The 13,868-nt window shown below is 40.0% G+C and overlaps 2 protein-coding genes across 7 annotated transcripts in view; one reads left to right on the forward strand and one right to left on the reverse strand.

Moving 5' to 3' along the window:
* The first annotated feature begins 221 nt into the window (after positions 1-221).
* Positions 222-13,868, forward strand: part of mfsd8 (major facilitator superfamily domain containing 8) — a 59,623-nt gene continuing 45,976 nt past the window's right edge. For 4 of the 6 annotated variants that reach the window (XM_088630616.1, XM_088630586.1, XM_088630632.1 and 1 more), the window contains exons 1-2: positions 262-369; positions 1,508-1,540. The gene's annotated coding sequence lies outside the window, so the exon portion shown is untranslated. Of the gene's footprint in view, positions 370-1,507; positions 1,541-13,868 lie in introns of all 6 variants that reach the window. The other 2 variants (XM_088630606.1, XM_088630597.1) reach the window with 2 other exon arrangements.
* The window catches only part of abhd18 (abhydrolase domain containing 18), a 33,651-nt gene continuing 27,423 nt past the window's right edge, over positions 7,641-13,868 (reverse strand). The window contains exons 9-13 of the mRNA XM_088630688.1: positions 13,668-13,757; positions 13,237-13,338; positions 12,038-12,401; positions 10,299-10,461; positions 7,641-8,361 (exon numbers count right to left, since the gene is read on the reverse strand). Coding sequence (XP_088486814.1) covers positions 8,304-8,361; positions 10,299-10,461; positions 12,038-12,401; positions 13,237-13,338; positions 13,668-13,757 — 777 coding nt within the window. The 3' untranslated portion in view covers positions 7,641-8,303. The remainder of the gene's footprint in view (positions 8,362-10,298; positions 10,462-12,037; positions 12,402-13,236; positions 13,339-13,667; positions 13,758-13,868) is intronic.

Consider the following 13,868-nt stretch of genomic DNA (forward strand, 5'->3'; position numbering starts at 1 on the left):
AAGTGACATGTTTTCAGTACTTGTAGGTTTTAAAATTATCTGAGTAATACTATGCCTCCCAATGTTTCGGTGGGTTTTCTACACGTGCTCCAGGCTCCCGTAACGACAGTCCAACAAAAAAAAGTTAAGCAGTGCGTCAAACTGATCCAGTGTCCGTGTGCCCAGCTATGGACAGGTATGCTGTGGTCCTGTTATAAGCCAGTATACACGTCACACAGCCACACCTCACTCATTATATATATAGTGACGTGATAGTAGTGGATGTTTTTCTTTCTCTCCTATGAAGTGCTTGCCTGCCTCATGTGAAGAGGCAAGAAAATGAGGGAATTGTCACTGAGCCGTTGAACCGTAGAGGATTTTCTTGGACAGGTATTTACTTATTTACGTTAAATATCTCATTTTATGGCAGGTAAACGTCAGTTGGCTTTTTTGTGAAATAATTAGAAGGATATAAACTGCCGTTGCGGGCGGTACGGAATATTTCAGATTTTGAATGTACAGTATTAGTAAAACTTTAAATTACTGAGACAAAACGCGTTTCTATGGTGAATTTGCTTTGCAATGATGTGAAGTGCTCTGTTGATACATATCTGCTTAATTTTTGCCTAAATATACTAGGAAAGTATCGAAATGTTAGAATGAGAAGATAGTTGAATTGTTTTTTGTGTGTGCTTGTTTTAATCACAGAAATGACGGGCGCAACGCATTTTTAACTGCAAAGGTGTTTTCTTTGCAGAACTGTGTATAATCCAATGCTTCTGTTGGAAAATCCAATGTTTTCTGTATTATCAGACGTGCAAACAGCCACGTCTCAAATTAACAGAAAAGGTTGGAACTTTACTTTTGAAACTGGTGTCGGGTTTGTTCGACGAAAGAGCATGTGTACAGCACAATCACTGTATTGCCGATAACCTACTTAAAATGGGGTACACTCACGTTTTTTTAATTAAGAAATGTAGGTCCAATAGACACTAACTAGATTTGAAGAATCTAATAACACTATTTTTATGATTTCTAACTGATGAACGGTGTCGTCGATAATATAAACTAAATCAACAGCGCATCACAGTTTGGATGTTTCAATGAAGGTCGGTATTATTAGTCAAGAGGAATGGTACTGTAACGCAACTGGGGCTCAGGCGGGCGCCCTTGCCGCATCTGGTCGGCCCCGCACCGTCCGGGGCTCGAACCCGGGACTTCCGCGTCTCTCTGCAGCGACCTAGCCCCGTGAGCTAAAGAGAGATCTCTCTCCAGCCCAGTAGCTGTAGTCCTGCTATAGCAGGGAAGGGCGGTGACGTCACCTGCTCTGGTACGCCGGCTCTTACACAGTACCTGTCGGCCATAAGCGTTACAGTACCTTCATGTGTACTATGATGCATCTTCTGAATAGTCAGACTTACGTTGCTTGAGGGGAAATTGATAAATGTGTCAGCCCTCAATCTAGGCAGGTACACTTTTCAGAAACACAAATGCAGTCGCTAAGGATTTTTCCCTTTCTACTTGTCAGGTGGGATTCTGCAGTTGTACATTTGGTGTTAAGGTAAGGAATTATTCAAGGAAATTGCATGTTGTGCAAAGGGGTCATCATTGTAAACGAGTTTAGTTCACTTACCTGGAATAAAAAATATAGTCAGCGGACACTTTTTTGATCCGGATATATACCATCTGTTCAGTGTCTACAAACGTCATGATTATTTGGCGAAACCGTACCTATTTTACCCATAGCTTTTGTCATTTTTTTTGTTTGAGTTTAATCGTGTTGCAAGTGTGAAAGGGGAACACTACGTTGTAATTTTGATGATGTCTATTTTAACTGCTCTTAGACGTAAAAAAACTCTGCAAATCGTTATCGACGGTTATGGCTTCAGTGAGTACCAAGATCTTCCTTCTACCGCTACTACCTACAGTACTCTCTTCAATTCCTGCTTTGGGTACAGACATTGCCTGGTCAAAAGTTTCTTTTTAAACAAATGGCAAAAGGAGGAATCTGTCCAATAGGCGTGGGGCTAGAGATGATTTTAGGAATAGATTGCGAAGGCAAGGAAGTCCACATCTGCTCCCAGTAATTATTTGAACAAATGTCTGGTCTCTTAACAGTAAATTGGATGAAATATTTTGAAAGGATGACCGACAGCATCCTGGAAATCTACCGACTGTAGCCTGTGCGTCTCCTGTATGTCTGCAACATTTGGGCCATACATTTTAGTGTGTTGGAGCAGGTGTGTGTACTAAGGACTGTGAGATTCTGTGTCAAGCAAGATGTGTCAAGCTATCTTGTTTGACACAGTGTGTAAACTAACATAATGATCATCTGTTTGGACAGATGATCATTATTTTAGTTTATGTGCCCGGACCGAATAACAAGGAGGCTGCTGAAAGGAATATTGCCAGCATTTACGGATGCGCTTTCACGACCATGACCAGCCTGGTTTCTGTTCCTGGGGATTGTACTACTCTTTCCCTTTCGGCGAATTTTCCTACCCTGGAGCAACATGTGTTTTTCTCCGCTCGTATGACGCGTACTGTATCTTGGATCAGTGTTACGGAAAGACTGAAGACGCATACAAGGCAGTGTGCAGACTACCGACTGGGAAGAAATGAGTCATTCATCTCCTCCCTACATACAGGCAGCGTGAGAACTCTGTGCCCAGATATGGACAGTGGAGAATCAGGAGGAGCTTACAGTATGTACTATTTTGATACTACGAACTTGCAGGTGTTGTTTGACTCGTACGGGGATCTATACGAGTTGACAGATTGTATAATGCATGGCATACATTCTGTAAAAGCGCTGTCATTACTTCTAAAACTGTCAAAATATGTCCCTTAAAGTGTGCCTTGGGTGTCTTAAGGATTTAAAAATGTGTTTAAATGTGCGGAAAGTCGCTTTTTAAAGGGGGAAACCGCTGTTCTTAAAGGGAAGGACTAGGTGTTTAGGTAAAAACTGAGGGAGGCTAATAGGGATTTTAAAGTCACAGGTGCGAACAGGTTCTGTGCAGGCAATCTTAAACAAGGATCACAGGCAGAGGTAGGAAAACAGAATAGGACTTGTGCTGTTAGCTCATACTAATGATCTCAGTTACTTTTATGGAAGTTGTAACTAGATTTTAGAGATGATCTGAGGGGATTTTCATAGGTTTGCCGATACAGGTTGCTAAGTGTCTCTCTCAGATTAAACCACACAAGGCACCTGGCCAGATGGTTTGTGGGAAAAGGTGCCGAAGGTGTGTGCTAATCAATTAGGCAAGATCATACGCAGTTATTTCAGTCATTACGTGATTCATGTATTTTTCCAAATGTGGAAAGTTCCAACTATTTATACCTGTACCTAAACGATCTAAGGGCAGAGTTCTAACTGACTTTCGACTGTGGCACACACCCACCTATTGGCTAAGTGCATGAAGAGGCCTACCTGTAGACATCTTTTCCTCTCAAATGCAGATCATCTGGATCCCTTGCAATTTGCTTATAAAGAATGGAGAGGGACTGAAGATCCAACTTTACCTTGAGTTTATGTGTGTGTATGTATTGTTACATCTCAAGGACTATTATTTGTTTTTAACGTGTATTTATTTTATGTTTTTATTTCTTTTTGTAGTTTTGTTTGATGATGTACAAGGCAAACTTCCATTCTTTTGGATGGCCAATAAAATTATAAATACTGTACTTATGCCTCAAGCTCCTGAAAAATGCTTTTTTTGCTCTCCTTGAATTTTACCATATTATTAAAGACAGTGGCGCAGCGTCTTAAAATAATATTGATAACAAATATCTGGCATTAACGAAAAATGTTTACAATAGTGTTAAAACAAAATTTGACTTCATGTTGCACATAATTGAATTATGAAATTTAACAAAATCCTTATCACAAAAATGGTGGTTTTAAGAAAAATTTACATTATAAAAGTAATTTCAAATATGCTTCAATATATGAGGTTAAACATCAGCAAGTCATAACAACATAAATACATCACTCACTGGTGGAGCCACTTCACTCACCATCTGTTATCTGTCTAGCACCAATGACAAGCCTCTTGCTTGAGGCCATCTATTGGGTACATGCAACATATGTGTAAGAAAACAGAAGCTGCTGCAACATTTTAAATTATAGTTCACATTTCAATTTTTTTTTTAAATCTGAGTCACAATGGTTCCTGGTTGTATCAACAGTAGATTGTATGGCTTCCCGCACTTCCCTCGCCTGGCCAAACAAAAGCCTGAACGCTGACAAAATGCTATCAAGAATCCGTCTTTTAGTAGTACGACGCTAGATCACTTCCCAGCCAGCAATCGCGTCGTACCTAATCGCATAGCTCTCAAGTCTTACGCATTGACGGTTTCACGCCTTGGTCTGAAAACAACTCACGTATTTGCATCAAGCCTGGGGTGTTAAAGAGGATGTAATGAACGTACAATTTGTTGTAGAGATTTCCGTTAATTTAACTCCCAGTTTTCGACGGAATATCTCACGCATTATAGTTTAAGACCCTTGAGAGCTAATATTAGTAATCGACAAATACTGTGTCCCTTCATTGCTTTTGAAAGTTGGTGAGAAAGGTAAGAGTCAAAGCCACTTAATTTTTAAAATTAAGCGGCTTCGACTCTTAACGAGCCTTAACGAGCGCAAAGTAATTAACGGCGCCTCGGTGAAAAAACATTGATGGTTTAATACATATAGAAAATTGCAAATAGCAACATGTTTCAAGCACAAAGCTCTTTCTCAGGCAGCATCATGGGAAGACTGTATCGTTAATGAATAAAACTAGGATGTTGTGCCAGAACGGTCTTGTTACTTGTTACTGTACACAGACTAGTACAGTAGGCTGAGCTATTTGGAGGTAAGGAAAACCTTTCTCCTGCAGGAAAACCGGAATTGGGAAACACTGGTGTACCACTTAACTGGGCAATTCCAAAGTATTGAGAAATTCACTATTTAGTCATTTCATAATTGTGGGTTTTCCACGTCATCATCTTTCAAAAGTGAAAAATATGTTGCTGCTTAAGAGTTGGTTTAATTATAGACACAGTGAGGTGCAATAATAGTGTTGCAGTTGCCTTTGCCCTGCCTGACGTTTGGCAGGCAGACAAGTTTTGGGCACAACTTAAGTGGCCAAGGCTCTGCAGAGGCTGAGGGCCCTCATCTAATCCTACCGAATGCCCACGACTCCTCGCACACAGGCTGGAAACCACTACGTCCCGTTGGTCGTGGACCAGTTTCTGGCAGGAGGCCTGTGCGCTGCCGGACCAGAGAGCTCCCATGGCACTGAAACCATGTTGTGGGGAATGGTATCTAGGTTTGGCCTGAGGAGCTTCACAGCCACCAGAGGTGGGGCTGTGAATCCCACTTCTTGTAGGAGATCTTTCATGGAGATGAGGAAGACCAGACCAGAGTGATGGCTTGGTCGTGCAACCAGACCTTGGCCACTCGGCTTGCCACCTTGTCTGTATTCTGCAAAAGAGACCGGTACCACCAGCTCCCCTTGGATCTGCTGGCATACCAAAGAGCTGTGCACGGGTCCCCCCAGCTTGATTCAAGGGGCAGCACTTGACAGTAGTGGGTGCAGTAGAAGAGGTGATCTAAAGCAGTGCTTCTCAGTCCTGGTCCTGAAGTGTCCCCTGTGTCTACTGGTTCTATGTTCTAACTGGGCCCTTAGTCACCACGGCTGGTGATTGCTGCCAGTAATTGATCTGCTTACACATTCAGGATTTCTTATCTGCATTTAGGCATTGAATAAAGAAACAACCCAGTACAGTGGCTCTCAATCTGTTGGTCTGTCGTCTGTTGGTTTCACTCTAGTTCTCAATCAAAGGTACTTATTGTTTTACGTGAGGCCTTTTTCAAAATGGACTTTTAGATCTTAAAAGACTGGATGAGATTTGTAAAAATCCTGTGCTGACTGGTGAGATTCAGGACTGTCCCCACTCAGATGTGCTAGCTAAAATCTAACAGACTGGTGTTAAACAGTACGAAAATCATTCCACCAAAGCTCATCACTTACTAAGTGCGGGTTAAGCAGAGATAAAGAGGATATGGCATAAAGATCTGTGTGATGAAGTTGTTGGAAATAATGCACTTTAGAGTTCAGAGGGAAATCGAAATCGGTGTGATGACTGAATCTCTTTGAAATATTGGGTTGAAGAACAGATTTTATTTATCCCTTGTCAGCAACAGTTTTAATATAAAAATAGCAAAATAAAATTAGGGAGGTTAGTTTTTCATTCACTCTTTGTCCCCCTACCACCCTCCAGCTGACCTTTCATGAGCTCCACTCTCCCCACTCAGTTGTTCTCAACTCCAGAATTCCACACTTCAGACACAAACAAAAGAGCTCCACACAGACATCCCAAAGTCCTACACCAGCAAGGCACCAATTAACACTGGTAATTAAGGGCTTAGCTGGAAGATAAACCAGCAGACACAGGGGTACTCCATGACCAGTTTTAGAAAATATCATGCACTGTGCAAATGTCCAGTAATTATATTTAATAGACATAAATAATTCAAAAATATTCAAAGTTTATTATAAACCTAAACATACAATAAAAATAAAGTTGTGCATTTCCAGTTGTAATGCAGAGGGAATTAGGAAGATTATGAAGATGATGAAGAACAATGTTCATACACTGGCTATCCACCCCATCATTCAATCATTTCTATCTAGAAACCATCAGATACAATAAATCGAATAAAAAATGTCAGAATCAAAATCAAAAAAGGAATCGACTCTCGGAAACCTCCCAGTGATGAAGATTAAAAGGACCTTGGGTTTTATTTTCCTTGTGCACTGTTTCCACTGTTGATGACTTCCTTCACACCAGCACAAGGGGAATGAGCACTGGCAGCTCTGTTCTTAAACAAACTCGCTGTCGATCTGCCGCCTCCTGACCTGCTGCAAGCCCCACAGAGGCTCACAGAAGCACATCACTGGCAGTGATCAAAGGAGCAGCACCAAAGACACTTTGTGGTATGAGGGAAACTGAATAATAATAAAATAATAATAATTCTTTCCAGTGATATTCCTTTATATTACTTGCAGTAATATAGTATTTTCCCATTCAGGTACTGGACAGACTCACACTCTTTTAGCTTCAGTGTGTTGCTAGTTGTAAAATGACCAACTCCTTCCCACAATCATCTGATTAGTGACATGACCATTTCCCGGACTCGCAAGTTACTTGCAAGTGCCCACCCCTTACTCCTGCTATAAAACACGCAACCTTGGAAACTGTTCTCTTTAACTATACTGGTTGGCATTTCTTTTCATACAAGAATATGTACACTCAATTCAATGAAAAATGACCCCACCTTGTACACAGAACTAGTATATGTGTCTTTGTTTAAATACAAATGGCAGCCAAAGCTGTTAATGACCACCTACATAATCAGAATGTACTATTGTTCCCTTTGGATTATTATTAAGAATTTGTTTGCTTATTGAACAGGTGGACTTTATTCCCTGTGGGCATACTGAGAGAAATAGGCACAAAAAGGAACTTGGCTCTGCCGGATCGGAGCTCTTTTTGAATTTACTTTGCATGAAGATTAAGAGCTGTTTATCAACCAGTTTCAGAGAACACAACCAGTAAAAGCTTTTAACATGGCAATCGGCTTTGTAATTTTAAATATGTAATTTTTTAAAAAAGTTATGTAAAGGAGTTTGAATTAATCTATAACATACAGTACATATATTGAACATTGCAGCTACAGAGACTGTTGACCTTCTTGAACCTTTTAAACACCAGTGCTGAAATGGCATTTAAGCTCTAGTAGCTGGTTGTGAGAAGTATATTTTTTTTAAATCTCATTATCACTCACAATAGGACTTCAGCAGGGTCAGAGGATTTACTTCCAGTAGACTGTTCAATTGTGGAAACAACCATAACACTTAAAAAGCTTTTAGAAAAACCTCAACAGCAGAAAGCTTAAAAATGATTAGGCATATTTTAATCAGATTAATAATAAAGCTTTAATTTTTTCCACTAACTTCTTTCTGACTAGATGTATCTGATATACAAAAATGTTCTGGTGGCCCATGGTTTAAGAGGTATTTCTCTTAAAATCAGACTTTTACATCCCTTTTACATTCCGTTTATATTTCCTAATTATAGGTTCTGTAGCAGCGCATCTTCATGGGGTGCTGTCATGATATTCACTCATGTGGTAAAAAAAGTGCTGCTTTCAGGATGTTCAGTCAGTTCTTGTCATAAAGAATGCTTTCAGTGTTAAGTGCGCTTGTGGCGAGAGCTGCTTCAAATGTCATTTTCACCAAATCATTGGCAGTAGATGATGTTTGTGTTTTGACTCAGCTAGAGAGCGAGTACTTCTGAAGAAAGCGGTCGAAGGCATCATAAATGGCTTGCCTAGAACAGAGAAAATGTGTTAAGTATTTTAAAACACATGACAGAAGTGGTCTATTTGAGCTAATCCCTTCTCTTTGTCTTCTGTTGCACAATAACGTGACATTTAGTTTTTCAAGTGCTTCTGAGTTATCGGGTGTGAAAAGAACTGTACCTGGGTTAAATGCAGCATGCCAGTTACTTACAGTACATAAAGATCAGCGTCAGTTCAAAAGCATTTCCTCTTCTCATACCAAAGATAAATAATTCAAATATAGCACATAGTTTCCTTATCTGTTTTTCCTTACACCATATCATTTGGGTGTTTTTGAACACTTCTACAACAGAATACCATGTACAGTATGTGCATTAGACAGGACAAGTCTTGCTATATCTTCACCAGAGTAACAGCTTGCACCAGAGTTAGGTCGTACATGACAAATGTACCAAAGCACAGCACAACAAACACACACCTTACACAGGATTTTTACAGAATTCATGCTACAAGTAACAAACAAGATCATAAGGGACAGTACTGACATAAATTACGTACATGGACAACACATCAAGTATAACTTTCAATTACTAAAGAACAAACTATCAAGGACATGCAGTAACTGGGTTCATAACGCAATGCTCCAAAACATACAAACATAATTTCTATAAAACTGAGTATTTTAAGAATTAAGCTTTAAAAGTGTATTTAACAGCACCTCATAAGTGCCTGGGTCTGTTTCATCAAAGTTATATTTTTTATACTACCTACATGTAGGTGTCAATATTTGTTCATAAAACAGCACAAATTTACCCTGTTTAATAGATTCCAGGAACAATGATAAAATATCAATTAAAAATTCATTGTGCTTCTATGAAGTCATCTCCGATCCTCTTACTCAGACTTCAGAAACCTGCAGGTATCAATGGCCTAATAAGTTTGTTTGCACCTCACCAGTGGTATTTGATTGTGATCAACAACTCTTTTAAGACCCAAGATAAGCATAAAACTCTTTAATTTGAGCAAATAATAAAGTAAGAAGATGGTAACAATACAGAGCTCCAGGTCGTTATTAGTCTGAAGCTCTGTATTATTACTGTATATACCGTAAAAGACTTTGAGGCCCTTGAGTAAAAAAGTTTTGTGATTTAAGGGGACTTTTCATTGCTTCTTGCTAATTAATATAAATGTCCATTTATAGAGAACAATCTTTCAAATAAATATTTTTATTATTAACAACAAATTATTTTATATAGCACCTTTAAATGTGGCTTCTCAAAGCGCTTTACAGAATGACAACAACAATAAAAAAATACACAAGATATACACAATGAGAGGAGAGAGTAGACGATGGTACTGAATACAGAAGGAGCAGAAGGGTAAAGAACAGCAGAACCAGTTAAGTAAAGGCTCTTCTAAAGAAGAATCTTTTGAGTCTGGATTTGAAGGAGTTTAGAAAAGGTGACTCTCTGATAACCTTGCTGCTAGAGTTCCAAAGCCTTGGGAAGGCTCTGTCACCCATAGAGTGTAGACGGGCTTGGGGGACAGATAGGAGCCCAGAATTAGAAGAGCGAAGGTTGCGAGGTGGGGAGTAGAGCGATAATAGCTCAGACAGGAACTGAGGTGCCAAGCCAAGCATGAGGATTTTGAAGTCGACACGAAACTTGACAGGAAGCCAGTGCAAGGACTCCAGGACAGGAGTAATGTGATCACTTGCACTAGATCAGGTCAGGATTCTGGCTGCCGAATTGTGACATACTGGAGTTTGTTAAACATGGATTTAGAAACCCCAGCGAGTAGAGTGTTACAGTAATAAATTCAGGAGAAGACAAATGTGTTGAACAGCTTTTCAGCCACAGTTAGTGATAACATAGAACATAACATAGAAGAAATGAAAATAAGACAACATCAGTAGGCCCGCACAGTCATCAAACCATGAAGCTTTTTTCCTCAGTACTGTATTTACCTAAACAGTCCTTGCTTGAAGAGGTAGGCACTGATGTGACCCCCGTTCAGGTAGCGCACCTCGCAGCCAGGCCAGATCTCCTGCAGGCTGCGCACTCCAGTTCTGGGAATGTAGGCGTCTTCCTTGGCCTGGACCACGATGATCAAACTGGGGTCTACAGGGACTGGCAGAGCATAGACACACCAACACACAAAACCTCAGTAACACACAGAGTGTGGAGAACCTGTAAAATAATGTCTTGTTATTTCATCCACTTGGGGCTGTGAAACTGTTGTGATGTGGGGAGGAATTGCCAATAGCACTCCTCTGGTGGGCATTGAGGACAACCAATCTCCTCAGTGATACATTCAAGTCCTCGAACCAACATTCATTTCTTCCTCTCCTGGAAGTCAACATGGAAGTGTTGATTTTCCAACAGGATAATTCGAGTCCACACAGTTCTGAGATTAGAGTGGTACAACATCAAGAACACAATGTCGAGGTCTTGCTGTGGCCAGTGTTTTCCCCTGTCCTGACCTCTAAAGAACATCAGTGGGACTAACTCATCAATGCCATAAACAGGAGACATTAGCAGGTGGCAGCTTCAGCGCAGGAGTGGTGGAACCACAGTCTAAACCAGGGGGTCAAACTCTTTTCCTGCAATGGGCCAGATCTGATTTAAAATGTACTTTTTTAGGTAGTTATTTAATATATTATTAGGAGCTATTACTTTCATTGTTTATGTTTGCAGGTATGAGTGCACTGCTCAAGACCTTACTCAAAAAGCCTAAAAATATGGGTATGTTTGAAGCATTTGCCTAGCGGCAGGTGGATTAAAATGCAGGTGAACACAGCTGATCAAAGGGGTTGCCTGATGGTTAACTCCAGTTAACTTCACTGTAAATCATTAGAGGCACACATGACAGCACAAATACATAGGCAAGGAAAACTTTAGACACGGAATGAAGACAAGGACAGAGCAAGAAGACAGAAAAGAAGGAACATGTCATTGCCCTTCTTTTTATGATCCTTCTTTCAGGGAATAAAGAAACAATTCACAACAGTCACATTCAGAACTAATTCCAGTTTCTCAACTTGAAAACAGAAACCGCCTACTATGTCAATGAAGTCAGGACTGATTAAACTTTTCCATCGTTGTGCTGCCTAAATTGGTGTTTCCTGTGTGTTTTCTTCTGGGAGACATCATTAAGAGGCCACATAGGGTTTACACCCACTGGCAGAGATAAAACTCCAGCTGCGGACTGCACTGTTGCCTTTGTCATTAAATCTGCACATTATCAGTGCCTGTTTCTGCTTCCTCATATACTGTACTAGAGTAAGTGTCTTGCACGAACTATAACTCTCCCAAAATTTGGGAGACCCCCTCTGCTTTCTACTGAATGCTGTTAATCTAAGGACCAGTCTTTCAGCTACTCTGCAAATTCTGGATTACAGTATAGGAACATCAACATGTTTAGACAAGGTGGTATGCCAATCCCTCAATGAAAAAAAAGTGTCAATACTGATTAATGTTTGAAATTAGTTTGCCAAGCTGAGTCACTGAAAAACATTAAACAAGTTTATAAGAACATTATATATAAGGAAAGGTCACCAAAGTAAGAAACCATTAACTGTGCACAATATTCTCCTACATAGTATGATCCTTGATCACGTGCTGTTGTACAGTCACTAGTCTGACACAGTGAAGTGGGCACTGTGGTAGTGATTTTCACCTCATGCCTGGCCGGCGCAGCACTTACCTGAGAAGTTAGCGATGTGTGTACATTCATCCATGACGCCCTTCATAAAGCACAGAGACTCGCGCTGCAGTGAGCACCGCCGCCTGTCTTCCTTGGTGATGGTCTTGGCACTGAGCATGTCCATGTGGGCACTGCTGCTGCTCACCGCTGAAAGGGTCTGATCCAGGCAGCCCGCCCCCTCTCTTCCACCGGCCTGCCGCCCTTTCCCAGAGCTCCTCACACCGGTGTGGTGTGCCTCCAGCAGTACTTCTGCAGGAGTCTCCTGGAGGCCCAGGATGTCAGACGTGATGTCCAGGTCTCTGAGATTATCCAGACTGCTGGGAGCGTTCTTCACAAAGTCCTGGCCCATCTTAAAGGAATCCGTCTGAGTGAGAGAGTACAGGCAAAGAGGAAAAGACAGAACTCAGTACAGTACATTTCTACCCGAATGGCATTTATTACACTCCAGACGGCAGTAACAACCAGGACACTACTTTGCTGCACAGAAGCGTCACTTAATTTAGGCTCAATACTTTGAGATATACTGCATAGCTGCTCCTTCTACTAATACTAGGGCTTTTCAAGCTTGAGAATTCAGTAAATGTTCATTTTCAGAAAATTAGAATGACAAGAAAAATATAACTGGCGCTTTGATTGCTGCTAAAATAAGCGATCAGAAAAGTAAACAAATTCAAATCTCAGAACGAAGTGGCAGCATTAAATCTTAAAGGTTGGAAACAATTGCTTTATAAACAAAAACAAACACACTGAATGATCTAAGACCAGAGGACATTCCACCTAAATCACTTACACAAAACTGATTTGACAGACTGAGAGCTGCAGCAAGCTCACTGCATTGCTTCAAATAAACATATAAAGCTCCCAGATTCAGATTTATTTTTGGGATAAGTTTGTAAACAATTCACTACAGAGATACAGAAGCTTAAAAAGTAGAATTAAAACCTAAAGACTTTCATTTATGCATTCAAAATCTGTGAATTTAATTAATTTATTAATTAAAAGTATCATAAAACAATATTTTTTTCATATTCTTTGTTTAATTCAGCACTGTTTATTGTCTGACTGGTTTAAAAACTGGATATTTGAAACTGATATAGAACCTCAAGGAACCTTAGAAAAACATGAAAGGATAATGACCATGTCATTATACTGAAGGTTTAATATTGATTTAATACCTCTTACTCAATAAACACACTTACTCCACAATATTCCAGCATTCTAGTGATTTCTTCTTCATAAACAGTGTGTGTGGCATATTGCTTTTCTAGTTCCCTCCAATTAACCGCCTTGCTCAAGACTCCCTGAAAAACAACAAAAACAATCTGTCATTTTCTATGGCTAAGCAATATTGAGAAGACAGTCTAAGGTTAACTTTTTTAAAAGGTACTATATTGTTAATATGATTAACATAAAGGAACCATAAAACTAGATTGCGTTGCTAGGTTAAAGGTGTTGCCTTCACTGAGTTATGGCAGCATGGAACTAATAGATAATATTTGCAACATTTTTAACATTCAGACAAATGCTGAACAACATTACTGTGCTGGCTTTAAAAAATTAAGACCCTTGAAAAATGCTCACCATGCTATTAAAACAACATATTCCGACTGTAAATGAAAAATAATCTTACCGTTGTAAAAACACTGGAAGCTGTGGACCAGGACAAACATGGAACCAGTGGTATTGGCTTTGGCCAGTTTGTCACCGCTAAAGATGCCATCTGTGACATTATCAAATATTGCAATTAATTAAAAATCTCCATGAACCTACTTAATTATACAGGGCTGTCTAAAGTTTAAGGAACAATCATACATGAATTTGTCCAGACGTC

Source organism: Lepisosteus platostomus, chromosome 1 (genome assembly GCF_059453375.1).
Source record: "Lepisosteus platostomus isolate fLepPlt1 chromosome 1, fLepPlt1.hap1, whole genome shotgun sequence".
Taxonomy (NCBI): Eukaryota; Metazoa; Chordata; class Actinopteri; order Semionotiformes; family Lepisosteidae; genus Lepisosteus; species Lepisosteus platostomus.